The sequence below is a fragment of the Cydia amplana genome, chromosome 9, assembly GCF_948474715.1.
Source record: "Cydia amplana chromosome 9, ilCydAmpl1.1, whole genome shotgun sequence".
NCBI lineage: Eukaryota > Metazoa > Arthropoda > Insecta > Lepidoptera > Tortricidae > Cydia > Cydia amplana.
Window position 1 is genome coordinate 5,856,830 of NC_086077.1, and position 12,661 is coordinate 5,869,490.

The 12,661-nt window shown below is 40.4% G+C and overlaps 5 protein-coding genes across 5 annotated transcripts; 2 read left to right on the forward strand and 3 right to left on the reverse strand.

Annotated features, from left to right (window-relative positions):
- Positions 1 to 121: 121 nt before the first annotated feature.
- On the forward strand, positions 122 to 1,480 carry LOC134650957 (histone H3.3A). The gene is made up of 3 exons (XM_063505914.1): positions 122 to 273; positions 441 to 728; positions 930 to 1,480. Exons 2-3 carry the CDS (start codon positions 447 to 449, stop codon positions 1,056 to 1,058), a joined length of 411 nt encoding a protein of 136 aa, XP_063361984.1. The 5' UTR covers positions 122 to 273; positions 441 to 446; the 3' UTR covers positions 1,059 to 1,480.
- A 1,131-nt stretch (positions 1,481 to 2,611) lies between these two features.
- Positions 2,612 to 3,506, reverse strand: LOC134650669 (uncharacterized). The gene is made up of 2 exons (XM_063505602.1): positions 3,352 to 3,506; positions 2,612 to 3,080 (listed from the first exon to the last, which is right to left on the reverse strand). Exons 1-2 carry the CDS (start codon positions 3,375 to 3,377, stop codon positions 2,687 to 2,689), a joined length of 420 nt encoding a protein of 139 aa, XP_063361672.1. The 5' UTR covers positions 3,378 to 3,506; the 3' UTR covers positions 2,612 to 2,686.
- Positions 3,507 to 3,878: 372 nt separating this feature from the next.
- LOC134650819 (uncharacterized) lies at positions 3,879 to 4,687 on the reverse strand. The gene is made up of 3 exons (XM_063505753.1): positions 4,576 to 4,687; positions 4,288 to 4,490; positions 3,879 to 4,172 (listed from the first exon to the last, which is right to left on the reverse strand). The coding sequence occupies exons 1-3, from the start codon at positions 4,658 to 4,660 to the stop codon at positions 3,879 to 3,881; spliced, it is 582 nt and encodes a 193-aa protein (XP_063361823.1). The 5' UTR covers positions 4,661 to 4,687.
- A 1,074-nt stretch (positions 4,688 to 5,761) lies between these two features.
- LOC134650958 (UPF0193 protein EVG1 homolog) lies at positions 5,762 to 10,332 on the forward strand. The gene is made up of 5 exons (XM_063505915.1): positions 5,762 to 5,927; positions 6,496 to 6,679; positions 7,574 to 7,740; positions 9,534 to 9,776; positions 10,156 to 10,332. Exons 1-5 carry the CDS (start codon positions 5,804 to 5,806, stop codon positions 10,296 to 10,298), a joined length of 861 nt encoding a protein of 286 aa, XP_063361985.1. The 5' UTR covers positions 5,762 to 5,803; the 3' UTR covers positions 10,299 to 10,332.
- Positions 10,333 to 10,427: 95 nt separating this feature from the next.
- On the reverse strand, positions 10,428 to 12,483 carry LOC134650959 (ATP-dependent DNA helicase Q1-like). The gene has a single exon (XM_063505916.1). The coding sequence runs from the start codon at positions 12,451 to 12,453 to the stop codon at positions 10,543 to 10,545; it is 1,911 nt and encodes a 636-aa protein (XP_063361986.1). The 5' UTR covers positions 12,454 to 12,483; the 3' UTR covers positions 10,428 to 10,542.
- Between the last annotated feature and the right edge of the window lie 178 nt (positions 12,484 to 12,661).

Genomic DNA, 12,661 nt, shown 5'->3' on the forward strand with positions numbered 1-12,661 from the left:
TATTTTTTAAGCTGTTCACATTTTGAACAGGGAAACCAATAATAAATAATTACACAAGCTTCTTTTGAGCTAGCCAATCAGAGAGCTTACATTTTGACGAATCACAAGCGGGGAATCGTTGCGAGGGCAACCAATCAACGATCATTGAACTGGCGTCACTGAACGTTAACCCGCCATTCTCTCGGCGCCATTTTGAGCATATGATCATTGTTGTGAAGCTCCGTGTGTAAATTGTGTTTAATTTCGTTGAATCCTTGCAAATTATCTTAAAATGTAAGTTAAATAGTTCAATACTTTGCAATTATTGATTTAACAATAAAATATATCCTTGGGAAGTTCATTTTGGGACACTTTTACGATCTCTAATAGTGCCCTATCTCAATGCAATAATGCCATTAATAAATTTTGTGATATCCTAAGCATTTTTTTCTTCTTTCTAGTATAAAATGGCACGTACCAAGCAGACTGCGCGTAAATCCACGGGAGGAAAGGCTCCTCGCAAACAGTTGGCCACCAAAGCCGCGCGTAAATCGGCGCCAAGCACTGGTGGAGTGAAGAAGCCCCATCGTTACCGCCCTGGTACGGTGGCTCTTCGTGAAATCCGTCGTTACCAGAAATCTACCGAGTTGCTGATCCGCAAGCTGCCTTTCCAGCGTCTCGTGAGAGAAATTGCTCAGGATTTCAAGACTGATCTTCGTTTCCAGTCTGCTGCCATTGGCGCTCTCCAGGTGGGTTTTCTATTATAAATAGCCTTACACGTGGTATTTTTAATATTGTAAAACTAATTTTTGTCTCTGTATAATAACAGTACAAAATGAAAAACACCTTTAACATTTCTTTTCTGTTGGGTTATTTTCCTTTGTATGACTAACACATGGTCATATTACATCTCTTGCGCAATATACAATAAGTATCAATATCTTTTACAGGAAGCGAGTGAGGCTTACCTCGTCGGCCTGTTTGAAGACACCAACTTGTGCGCCATCCATGCCAAACGTGTGACCATCATGCCTAAAGACATCCAGCTGGCCCGACGAATCCGCGGAGAACGCGCTTAATGTAGTCATAGTGTACTTTACTATAATTTATATGTAATTCAATTAATATTAAATTCCATACATTTTTTCTATAACATCTCACATGTAACTTGTCTTTTATTAACATTCATAACTATATTTGTAAGTGGCAGAACTGAATTTTTTTATACATACATTCTTATTGTGTAAGTTTACTATGTGTTCGCATTAGATACTGGGGTAATGTTAGGCGATGAGTTTACAATTTTATTGTAATTTTTTCTTAAAAATTTTGGGCAAGTGCGAGGCCGTAGTTTTATTTTTAGTGACTGTAGTTCTAATTAGTGTAAAAGGCAATGTCGTTGCCGAGACAGTATGAGAATTCATAGCAGTAATTTGATGCACTTAATGTATGTGTAATGAGAAAACTTGGTGTTGATTAAATATAATTAGAATCTATTAAATTGGTTTATTTTTGTATATAATTATAACCCACATAACCTATAAACTGTATAATGATTGATGAGTATCAATATCCCATACTTTAAGTTACCCACTCTTATTCTTATTGTAAATTCTATGGCTGTTACAAATGGCGGCAAGCCACGCCAACCGTTTAGATATACGTAGCTACATGAATGGGATACGTCTATCTCCCTCTAACCTATCGCGAGTTCAACAAGCAAAGCAAGTCTGAAGACTGAATTAGTCAAAGGTGTAGGTAGATAATATGACCTTGCTTGATTGATTTATATTATTACCTACCTTCAATAATAAACAATCTATATAAGTGCAGTCCAGCAAACTTTGATCTAACTAGAATTTGATAAAAGTTAATTTCGTAATTGAAACAACCAAGGGTCAGTCCACCCAGATCCTCATGCACAACAATCACTGACCTTTTTGCATCTCTCTTGTATTGTAACAATAGAAATTGGCCAGGTGCAAGTTGCATTGATAGTGGTTGCAAAGCTGGTTAGGTTTTATTATATGTACAATGAATGTATCCTAGCACAACTATGTTTATTGTATAACAATGCAGGTCAGAACTAGGAAAAATGCTTGAAGGCAAAATCCATTAAGTATATACCTACAGTAATTATTAGCTACTGACATAAGAACAAATTCAACTACCCCCATTTTGTTTATTAACTGTAACTTATTAGAGGTAAATATTTTTTCTTTTTTAAATGTCTCAATTATTCATAACTTTTTAGAAAAATGGTGGAACAGTTGAGATAACAGATGCCTACGGCCCATGGTCCTAATATGAATAAAATTAAATTCATTTTGAAGAGTTGCACTTGTTTTCCTACTTTGAATGAAACAAGACAAATGGGTAAATATTTTTACGTCACCCTAGGCCCGTAAGTGGGACTTTTTCCCTGCTAAGCGAGGAGAAAATCTCACTTCCTGGCCAAGGCAAGACGTAAAACTTTAGACAAACAACGGGCGGTAATTTGTAAAGCTCCAGATCACATATTTATGGATCCAAACACCTGCAATGGAGCATTCACGAATTCACCTCCGTCATACCGAAGGTATGTAATGTACTATTATAATACATATGTAAAAATAAAACAACAGACAACAGGTATTTGATTACATTTACTTTCAACAAAAAACTAAATCTATTAAATAATTTACATAGGTAACAATTAAATCTTAACTTATGCTACTGCCTTGGCCTCCTCAACCTCAAGCTGTTTCAGCCTCTCCTCTATCGCCACAACACTTAGGCCATTTTCTTTATTATATCTATACGACTGCAACAACTGTTCCTTTTCCAAGCCCTTAATCCTATCATAAAGGGTTTTATTAAATTCTAAATCTACATCACTTTCTTCTCTCAACACGCAGAAGTAGATAAGGAACACAGTTACGCTGGCCAGTACGGAATAGGGTTGGTACCATGGCATGTCTGATGGTTTATATTTTACGGCAACTGGTCTAATGGTATTCTTACGAGCGGCAGCACTTGTGGTGAATTTGATAGGTTCATTTTCACTAGCTTCTATTTTAGAACTAAAGCTCCTACTTGATCGCTGCTGCTGGATGCAGCCTCTGGAATAATATAATTAATGAAAGTACAAATGACAAATATATTTTGTGTTGTAATTAGTGTCGATATTTCGTGTCCCTAAAGGAGCAAACAATAAAAATAACTATTTAATAATCAGGTTACGTATGCATTACACAAATTATCATCATAACAGAAGATAAATACAAAATCTCCCGAAAGGAACAGTTAACATAAACAAAACATTACTGACATAAGTTGCATTACATTAAACAATAACATGAACATAAGGCGATATAAAATATGATTATTTACCTTAAAAGACGAAAGTAGCGAATCATTTTCAAGAATCAATTTAAAAATCCTTTTATAAATAAATAAAGAAAGAACCATGCGATTTTTTTTTTGTGGATTGATTGAAATGATTGACAGATGTCATTTGACTTTTGTTTTTTTTTTAAAGTGGATTCTTGGATTGGATAATGTTGTAAAGTTTTGGTACCAATTTAATTTTTTTACTCTTTCCGCAAATTTGCAGTCATTTCTAACGAGTATCGAAGCGCATTTTTAATCCTGTAAAATAAAAATGTCAACCATTATAAAGAAGTATAGACATAATGATGAAATTTTGTTTATTCGCGTTCGCGGTTCGCGCAGCGGCCTCGCGCCTAGATTCGCGCACGAGTGTGGAAGGGGCTTAACGTAACGAGGCAAGGGCGGATCCAGGGAGGGGGAGTCATGGGGGTCACCCAAAGAGTTAAGTAAAAGTGCCTATATTAGGGGTTACCCCCACTGGATTGGGTCTTCTATCCTAACAGTAGATACTCGTATTTTTTAAAACTTTATACAATAATTAGAATTTGACCATGCCTTATAAATTCTTCACCCTTCTCGGGTTCAGCTAACAAACGCTCACGCTCCGCCACAGCCCTTTCATGTCTTTCTTTAGCCAGTTTGAGACGTTCTTCAAATTTCGCCTCTTCATTATTCTCGGTGGGTTTCTTCATTATCCTGTGTATTGGATCAGTGTTTATGGGCTTCACCAAAAGACCCCACACGTCGCATTCGTTGGATACATTTTGAACTGATTTGCATAAGGAGGACCGGAGAGACCATACATCTGATATACCTTTATCCTATAAAATATAAAGATTTGAAAAATTAACCAACTGCGCAACAACTACCAAATAACTTAGCTAAGTCGCAATCGACTTAAGATATTTAACTAAAGTAGCTAAGCTTAATTCTTACGGATTGGGTTCGTAAACCTTCTATTTCGTTATTACAAGCCTCTATCTGCGCCACAACTGCACTACGTTTAATGCGCTCCACCTCCAACTGAGCTTTTAGTAAATCGTTTTCCTTAGTCAACTCTTTAATTTCTTCTTGATGTTTTTCAATTTGGAATAATGCTTCACGAATAGAACGATTAAACGAGTTCACGACTGCTTCATCTGTTAAAGTTAAATGATAAATTGAGACAATATTGTACCTATGTTCTGCAAACAAATACATATTATGAAGCAATGAATTACTCACATTCTCGTTTTTCCCGCAGTTTGGCTTCTTTATCTTGCTCCTGTAACTTAATTTTTTCTATGGCTGTGCCTACATTATTTTCCATTTTCACAGAAAAACCCACGGGTACACAACGATTTTTCTTTCTTATTTTTTCATGTTTTTTTCGGATGTTTCCCGCCAATCTGCTTTTTTTTTAAATAAGTATTGATTCGTTTAAGCATTTGCTTACTACATTTTCAGCCATCCTTTGAATATTACAATATATAGCTGGTCAACCAAATGTTGTCAGTAAAAAAAGGCGCGAAATTCAAATTTTCTATGGGACAATATCCCTTCGCGCCTACATTTTTCAAATTTGCCGCCTTTTTCTACTGTCAAGATCTGGTTGACCAAGTATACACAAAAAATAGATATAGTGTGTCAAAGGTCTGTTTGATTTCAAACATAGATAGAGAGAATCATACTATCTTTGTCTAACACTAGTACTAGCACCCAAAAGAAAAGGATGAGTATAGTTTTTTTTGTTCCTATTGACTGACAAGATTTGGTTGACCCAGTTATATTTTAGCTAAGATAATCATCTTCCTCACGTTGTCCCGGCATTTTGCCACGGCTCGTGGGAGCCTGGGGTCCGCTTGGCAACTAATCCCAGTAATTGGCGTGGGCACTAGTTTTTACGAAAGCGACTGCCATCTGACCTTCCAACCCAGAGGGTAAACTAGGCCCGTATTGGGATTAGTCCGGTTTCCTCACGATGTTTTCCTTCACCGAAAAGCGACTGGTAAATATCAAATGATATTTCGTACATAAGTTCCGAAAATCTCATTGGTACGAGCCGGGGTTCGAACCCGCGACCTCCAGATTGCAAGTCGCACGCTTTTACCGCTAGGCCACCAGCGCTTTTTAGCTAAGATAATATAGCTGGTAAACCAAATCTTGTCAGTGAAAAAAGGCGCCAAATTCAAATTTTCTATGGGACGATATTCCTTCGCGCCTAGATTTTTCAAATTTGCCGACTTTTTCTACTGTCAAGATCTGGTTGACCGAGTATATTTAATGTAAATAATATTAAAAGAGCACACATCTGAAACTTCTTTGTCAGCGTGAAATGGAGCATTCGGTCGATACTCAATCGTTACCCGGGTAATTTGAAAACAAAAACATCGATAAAGTGACACTTTGCTACAAATGTAATAAAATTCGGGGCAAATTGTTGCGATATTAGCATTTTTTGCTTAATACTATTATGCAGACGCCAGACGCGAATGGTTATGTCCATGTACAGTGGCCTAGTAAAAGTATCCCTCATGGCGGTATATTTCATACGCGTACCGTGGAACCTTCTGTAGCACAACAACAATTCTTGAAAGGTATGGATGTTTTATTTATTATTTCTATATACTTGAAATTACATTAAGTACAGAATGTCCCTAGACTGCGCATTTAGTCGCCTTTTACTTGTATTTGGTGTTAAATAAAATTTATCTCTCTCTCTTAAATAGCGTGGCGTGATGAAGACGATGAAGAGGATGTTTTTATTTTTAGGGTTCCGTACCCAAAGGGTAAAAACGGGACCCTATTACTAAGACTCCGCTGTCCGTCCGTCCGTCCGTCTGTAACCAGGCTGTATCTCACGAACCGTGATAGCTAGACAGTTGAAATTTTCACAGATGATGTATTTCTGTTGCCGCTATAACAACAAATACTAAAAACAGAATAAAATAAAGATTTAAGTGGGGCTCCCATACAACAAACGTGATTTTTGACCGAAGTCGTTAAGCAACGTCGGGCGGGGTCAGTACTTGGATGGGTGACCGTTTTTTTGCTTGTTTTGCTCTATTTTTTGTTGATGGTGCGGAACCCTCCGTGCGCGAGTCCGACTCGCACTTGGCCGGTTTTTTAACGGCATTATTTCGTAAATACCGGCTTTTTTTACAGTTCTTCTCGAAGAATCAAAATTGAGCATCGCCCAACGCCAGAAGCAGGCGTGGGCTTTACGGCAGGAGGATGAGGCTAAGGAACCACGATGTCCCAGACGGGAGGTGACCATGATTCGGCCGAAGACCTCACGCCGCCGCTCGCTTTCTGCCATCAAAGAGTCAGGCGTGTTTGAGCTGGATAAGTTAGTAGAGCTTAATTAGTTTTTAGGGTTCCGTACCCAAAGGGTAAAAACGGGACCCTATTACTAAGACTCCGCTGTCCGTCCGTCCGTCCGTCCGTCTGTCACCAGGCTGTATCTCACGAACCGTGATAGCTAGACAGTTGAAATTTTTACAGATGATGTATTTCTGTTGCCGCTATAACAACAAATACTAAAAACAGAATAAAATAAAGATTTAAGTGGGGCTCCCATACAACAAACGTGATTTTTGACCGAAGTTAAGCAACGTCGGGCGGGGTCAGTACTTGGATGGGTGACCGTTTTTTTGCTTGTTTTGCTCTATTTTTTGTTGATGGTGCGGAACCCTCCGTGCGCGAGTCCGACTCGCACTTGGCCGGTTTTTTTTACAGTACATATGGTGCTACTTTTCCGAACTAGTGCGGGAAAGAGCACTTTCCGTGCGTATGTCGAAACTTTAAAGTGCCATATGTACTGTAAAACGTTGTACGATACACTTGCGAATAGGAAATTTCCTCTTTTCCGCACTTGTATCGTAAATAACTATTTTTTATTTGTAATAATACGTACCTAGCTGATATATACCTATAGCTGATCCTCGGCTTCCTCCTTACGTACCTACAACCAGCTGCAAAAGTGACTGCTATTTTGCAGCTCGCTGTACAGTCAGCAGCAAAAGTTGCGAAGCGGGCGGGGTGTTCAAAATAATTTTGACACGTCTTTATTTTTAACAAGGGCCAAACATTTTTCGTGTCAATAAAAATTTCCTTCTACTTTTTCCTAATCAGATCACCACGATACGAATATGCCCTTAAAAAGATCCCCCACTACTTTTGTTACATCCTGTAGGTACCCCAAGTTCTTCTGTGAAATAACGGAACCGTCTTCTGTCCTCAGATATATTCCACTAAAGCGTGGCGAAGACCGCGAGGCACTGAAGGCCAAGCTTGCTATGAGCATGGAACACGGAGACACACCGGAGCAGGGGCCTCCACCGCCACCGCGTATAGCCAAGCCCAAGCCCAAGCCACAGTTGCCGACGGTCAAGGATAAGAGGAATGAACGTAAGTCTTTCAGAAAATTACTTTGAATTTAAGGATATCAGCATGGAATATGGCGACATGCCGGAGCCCACGGTCATGGATAAGAGAAAGGAACGTAAACGGATCCTACAGGAACGCGGTGCAGTCGAAGAGCAGATTGCGAGGCCAGAATTTCCATCAGCATGGAGAACGGAGTCAAGCCGGAGCAGACGCTTTCACCGCCGCCGCGTATAGACAAGCCAAAGCCCGAGCTGTCCATGTCAAGGACTATCGGCGTTATTCATAAACGTCTGCATGCTAAGTTCTGTTAATCAGCTGATGATCGTCGTTTGTCCCTCTCTATGGCATAACGACAGATAGCGACAAAGGACGATCATCAACTGATTAAGTCAGCAGTCGTTTATGAATAACACCATTAGTAGATATGAAAAAGATCCCGCGAGCATCGCCTAATCATCGCCATAGCCTAAAAGGCGTCTATGGACAGGCTTGGCTTCGGACCCAAAAATTGAATATTTTGTTAGCGAAAGGAAATACCTATACACTGGGCCTGCCGCCGCTGCACCTCTTTATACAACAGGAAGCGCTAGCTGCGGCGGTACGTCTTAAAAATCTAATCTCTGGAGACCGCCTAGGGTGCCACACACCGAAATCCTCTACGAGGCCATAGGTAGGGAACCGCTCATAGAAGCGGTGACTGACAGGATACCCAAGCAGTTCGTCTTCGACAAGAAATACAATTACATGAAGAACCCCATGAAGGACTCAACCCAAGGGAGCTGAGAATCTTCACGGACGGATCAAAGACAAGGTCAGGCACTGGCGCTGGGGTTTTCTCAGAGGACCTAAACATACACATCTCAACACCACTTGGTGCCCATAACACAGTCTTCCAGGCGGAATGTATGGGCATCATAATGGCAGCACACGCAATCGTCTCAAGGGAAGTATTGGACTACCCCATCCGCATACTCTCTGATAGTCGATCAGTACTGCAAGCTCTACAAAGTTATACTCTCACTTCAGGGCTAATTTACGAATGCCACAAAGCTCTGTCAGAGGTATGTACCACCAATGGCGTAACTCTGCAGTGGATCAAAGGACACAGCAACTCACGAGGTAACGATGCAGCCGACATCCTGGCGAGAGGTGGCTCGGAACTGAAGGTGGCAGGACCTGACCCAATTATACCTCTGCCATTTGCCTGGCTCCGGAACATGCTGCGTCATAACACCAAGGTAAAACACCAACAATACTGGTCTAACCTAGGCACCTGCAGGCAGGCGAAGGAAGCCCTCCCGACACTCAACCCCAATCTGTCACGGAGGCTGCGACAGCTGAAGAGACCACAGCTCCGGCTTATAGCTGGGGCCATAACCGGCCACGCCTCATTTAACAAACACCTACTAACCCTACGTGTTACAGATAGCCCCCTCTGCAGGGCGTGCATGGAGGCAGAGGAGACAGCCGCCCACGTCATTCTCGAATGCCCAGGGGTGGCAGAATACCGGGCACAACACCTCGGCTCACCGGGGTCGCTCCCAGAAGTCGTCGGCAACGTCAAGGGTCTGCTAGGCTTCCTGGTAGAGCTGGGTTGGCAGGAATAGGCCGCCAACCCATCACGCAAAATAGGCGCAATAATATGACGTCGAGTTGCGGAAACCAAGCCCGCGAATACCTATAACCTATACCTATACATTTAGTATTTTTGGTTAGGTACACCTGTGATGAAGGCCACCCTTCGTTGTTGCAGAATTACTGCGTCACAAGTTTTTTCGTCATAATATAAGACAATTTTATTTTCCATTTTTCAGTTCTCACCCAAATCCGAGAGCGCGCCGAGTGGCTCGCAGAAATGGAAGACCTTGGCCACGCAGCCCCCCACCGGGACATAGTTCGCGATCAGATCGCAGAGCGGCTGCGCGCGCTTGACAGTTTAGGCATCGACAGCGCGCTCTCCTCAGCGCGGTCCTCTGCGCGTTCCAAGGGGTCCGGGTTCAGCATTAAAGAACAGTACGTGAAGGATAGTGCGCGGTCTAAGGAGAGCGTCAAGTCTGGTGAGTAGATAAGTATGGCCAAAGACAAGGGACGCCATCTAGTATTAATATACTAATGTCAGGAACTAAAGGTACCGGCGACTATATTAGTTTTTAAGCGAGTTCAAAACCTGACTATGAAGAGAACACTCTGTCTCTATTTAATTCTCTTTGCCTGCGGAACATGCGATTCTCAGTTTTCCTACATGGGCTACCGGTTTTGCCACATGGTATATGTAGTAGACAATGAATTTGTGACGCCAAAAAGTTTAACTAGATAATATGGGTTCCTTAATTTATCCAACCTCGACACTGGCGGAATCATCAAGCCCTGATGGAGCCATAATACACAAAAATTGATTGATTGATTGGGTTCCTTAATATTATTCGTATTTTTCAGTACATTCCAATCGCTCAACGAACTCCCAGAAGAAACAAAAATCGTCAAGAAGCTCGGCCAAAGGTCATCGAAAGATGGAAGAGAATATCTTGGCTTACAACAATATCCCGCCCCTGCAGTACTCACCAAGGAGAAGAGTTTGAGTTTTTGATGTAATTTAAATTTTTTGTCCAGTCAGTAGCCAAAATTATACCTACATTTTATACCCTATAATTGATAAAATAATATTACTTTGTAGGTAAGGTGCACATTTAGTGATTTGGTTATTAAATTACCTATTATGTTGGTTTTTACATTAACATTATGACTAAGGCATTAAAAGTCAAAATTAATAAAAACCATCTTATGCAACAAAACATATTTTAATAATTATCACATCACATCTATCTAATCATCATCATCATCTATTACAATTGTCTTTGTTTTCTTTGAGTGTGATGCATCGTTTGAATGTGATTTTCTTTTCTTGGGCACCGCTTTTTCTTCGAGTTCTGTGCCATTATTTTCTAATTCACTTGGAGCCGGCCTATCTAATTCAAAGCTAGAATACTTTCTAACAGGCATTTTTATAAAAAATTCTGGATCCTGCACTAGATCAATGTTAGGACCTTTCTTTATGTAGCTGATTGTAGAATATGCTGTGAAATGGAAGTCTTCCACAAGGTAGTTTTCTACCAACAAATAGGCAATGACATCTTCTCCCAAATTACGGGACAAGTTGGGCTCCTTACCCTTATGCCTTAAATTTACTGGTCCTTTCAAAAACCAGGCATCAAGCAACTTTTGGGCAGTCAATTTTGTGTCTTGCTTATCAGCGTTGTCAATAATGCTAGCCAATGTTCTGCAGTGCAATTCAAGATTTATTTCTTTGACATTAGAATTGGGTTTTGCACAAACATCACACATTTTGTTGCAGTCTGCATTGCCCCAGTCTTCATCAAAATGTTCAGCAATCAACTGCCTTCTGCATAATGCCCCGTTAAGACAATATTTTACCATGCCATAGAGGTGATCTAGGCTTCCAACTGATGAGAATACCATTGTGCTAACTTTGAAAACATCCTGCAATCTATACAGGGTCACACATTCAGCTCTATTGCTGTCTCTACCTGCCCTTCCACTTTCTTGGTAATAATTCTCCATAGATTTGCTTATTGTATGATGAATTACAAATCTGACATCTGGCTTGTCTATCCCCATTCCAAAAGCTACTGTAGCTACTATAGCTTGGTAGTGCTTGTCATGCCATTTTGTGTGGACCTTAGATCTGGTGTCTGCCTCTAAGTTAGCATGGTAACAGGCAACTTTCAAACCTCTCTTTCTTAATCCCATGGCAATTTCTTCACAATCTTTGATACTGTGTGTGTACACTATACCACTTTCTTCTTTATACCTGTATTTGACGAGTTTTTCTAGGATATTCAAGCACTCCTCCTGTGAACTTGGTTTTTCTAGAATTTTGTAAAACAAGTTAGGCCGGTTAAAAGTAGACTTGATAACCAGGCAACCGGGAATGTTGAGGATTTTTTGAACATCAGTTAGAACATGGGCAGTTGCAGTAGCTGTTAAACCTAAAATGGGAACTTTAGGGAACATGTTAGATAATATCCCAAGGAATTTGTAGTCTGGTCTAAAATCATGTCCCCACTGGGAACAGCAGTGTACCTCATCTATTGCTATCCTCTGCAATCTGCCATCTGCAAAGCATTTCTGCAAATTTGCCATAAATCTTTTGCTTTTGGCAAACCTTTCTGGTGTTACATAGAGCAGTTTAATAGGCGAATTTTTATCCTTTAGTATGTTCAAAGCGGCGTTCGATTCTTCTTTGGAAGAGGTGCTCGTAATAAGTTTTGCAGGAATGTCTTTTTTGGTTAAAGATCTTACCTGATCTTCCATCAGGGATACGAGAGGAGAGCAGACTATCGTAATGCCGGGCTTGACTAGCGCCGGCAGCTGATAGCATAAACTTTTGCCGGCTCCCGTCGGCATGACGACGATAGCATGCTGCCCCGAAAGAGTACAATTTATCGCACTTAACTGATTCGGTCTAAATGATTTCAGATTGAAAATATTGTGTAGAGTATCCTTTACATCTTCTGACCATTCGTAGCTCTTTCCAGCCCAGTCAACGCTTGCTAAACTGTCAGATTTAATTTTGTTTATTGAATTCTTGAGCGCAGTTTTCTTTTCGTGCAGTTGCCGTTGTTGATTTTTCAACTTTGCTATTTCAGATTCAACTTTGGATAGTTCTCTGTCAACATTTTTAATTTCCTTCTCTAATTCATCGACAGTCTTCATAGTTCAATTGAAAAAATCGCAACCAAGTGCGAATTTCCTAATTTCTTCGCTTCGCTTCGGTTTTCGGTCGTGTTCACGTCGTGTTTGAGAAATTTGACTTTGACATAAATAACATGCTATTGACATTGACATGCTGTTGGGTTTGCGTTTTGATAATGCAAATATTTTTATAACTATAAGACTATTATAGTAGGTATAATACCTAATC

Bases quoted from the DNA above. Each gene is read 5' to 3' on its own strand.
- LOC134650957 (XM_063505914.1), top strand. From the start codon at position 447: ATGGCACGTACCAAGCAGACTGCGCGTAAATCCACGGGAGGAAAGGCT. The intron at 729-929 runs GTGGGTTTTCTA...TATCTTTTACAG, and splicing joins CTGCCATTGGCGCTCTCCAG to GAAGCGAGTGAGGCTTACCT.
- LOC134650669 (XM_063505602.1), bottom strand. From the start codon at position 3,377: ATGATTCGCTACTTTCGTCTTTTAAG. The intron at 3,081-3,351 runs GTAAATAATCAT...ATATTATTCCAG, and splicing joins CGCTACTTTCGTCTTTTAAG to AGGCTGCATCCAGCAGCAGC.
- LOC134650819 (XM_063505753.1), bottom strand. From the start codon at position 4,660: ATGGAAAATAATGTAGGCACAGCCATAGAAAAAATTAAGTTACAGGAG. The intron at 4,491-4,575 runs GTGAGTAATTCA...TAACTTTAACAG, and splicing joins ACTGCGGGAAAAACGAGAAT to ATGAAGCAGTCGTGAACTCG. The intron at 4,173-4,287 runs GTAAGAATTAAG...TATATTTTATAG, and splicing joins AAGGTTTACGAACCCAATCC to GATAAAGGTATATCAGATGT.
- LOC134650958 (XM_063505915.1), top strand. From the start codon at position 5,804: ATGCAGACGCCAGACGCGAATGGTTATGTCCATGTACAGTGGCCTAGT. The intron at 5,928-6,495 runs GTATGGATGTTT...CTTTTTTTACAG, and splicing joins ACAACAACAATTCTTGAAAG to TTCTTCTCGAAGAATCAAAA. The intron at 6,680-7,573 runs GTTAGTAGAGCT...TTCTGTCCTCAG, and splicing joins GGCGTGTTTGAGCTGGATAA to ATATATTCCACTAAAGCGTG.
- LOC134650959 (XM_063505916.1), bottom strand. From the start codon at position 12,453: ATGAAGACTGTCGATGAATTAGAGAAGGAAATTAAAAATGTTGACAGA.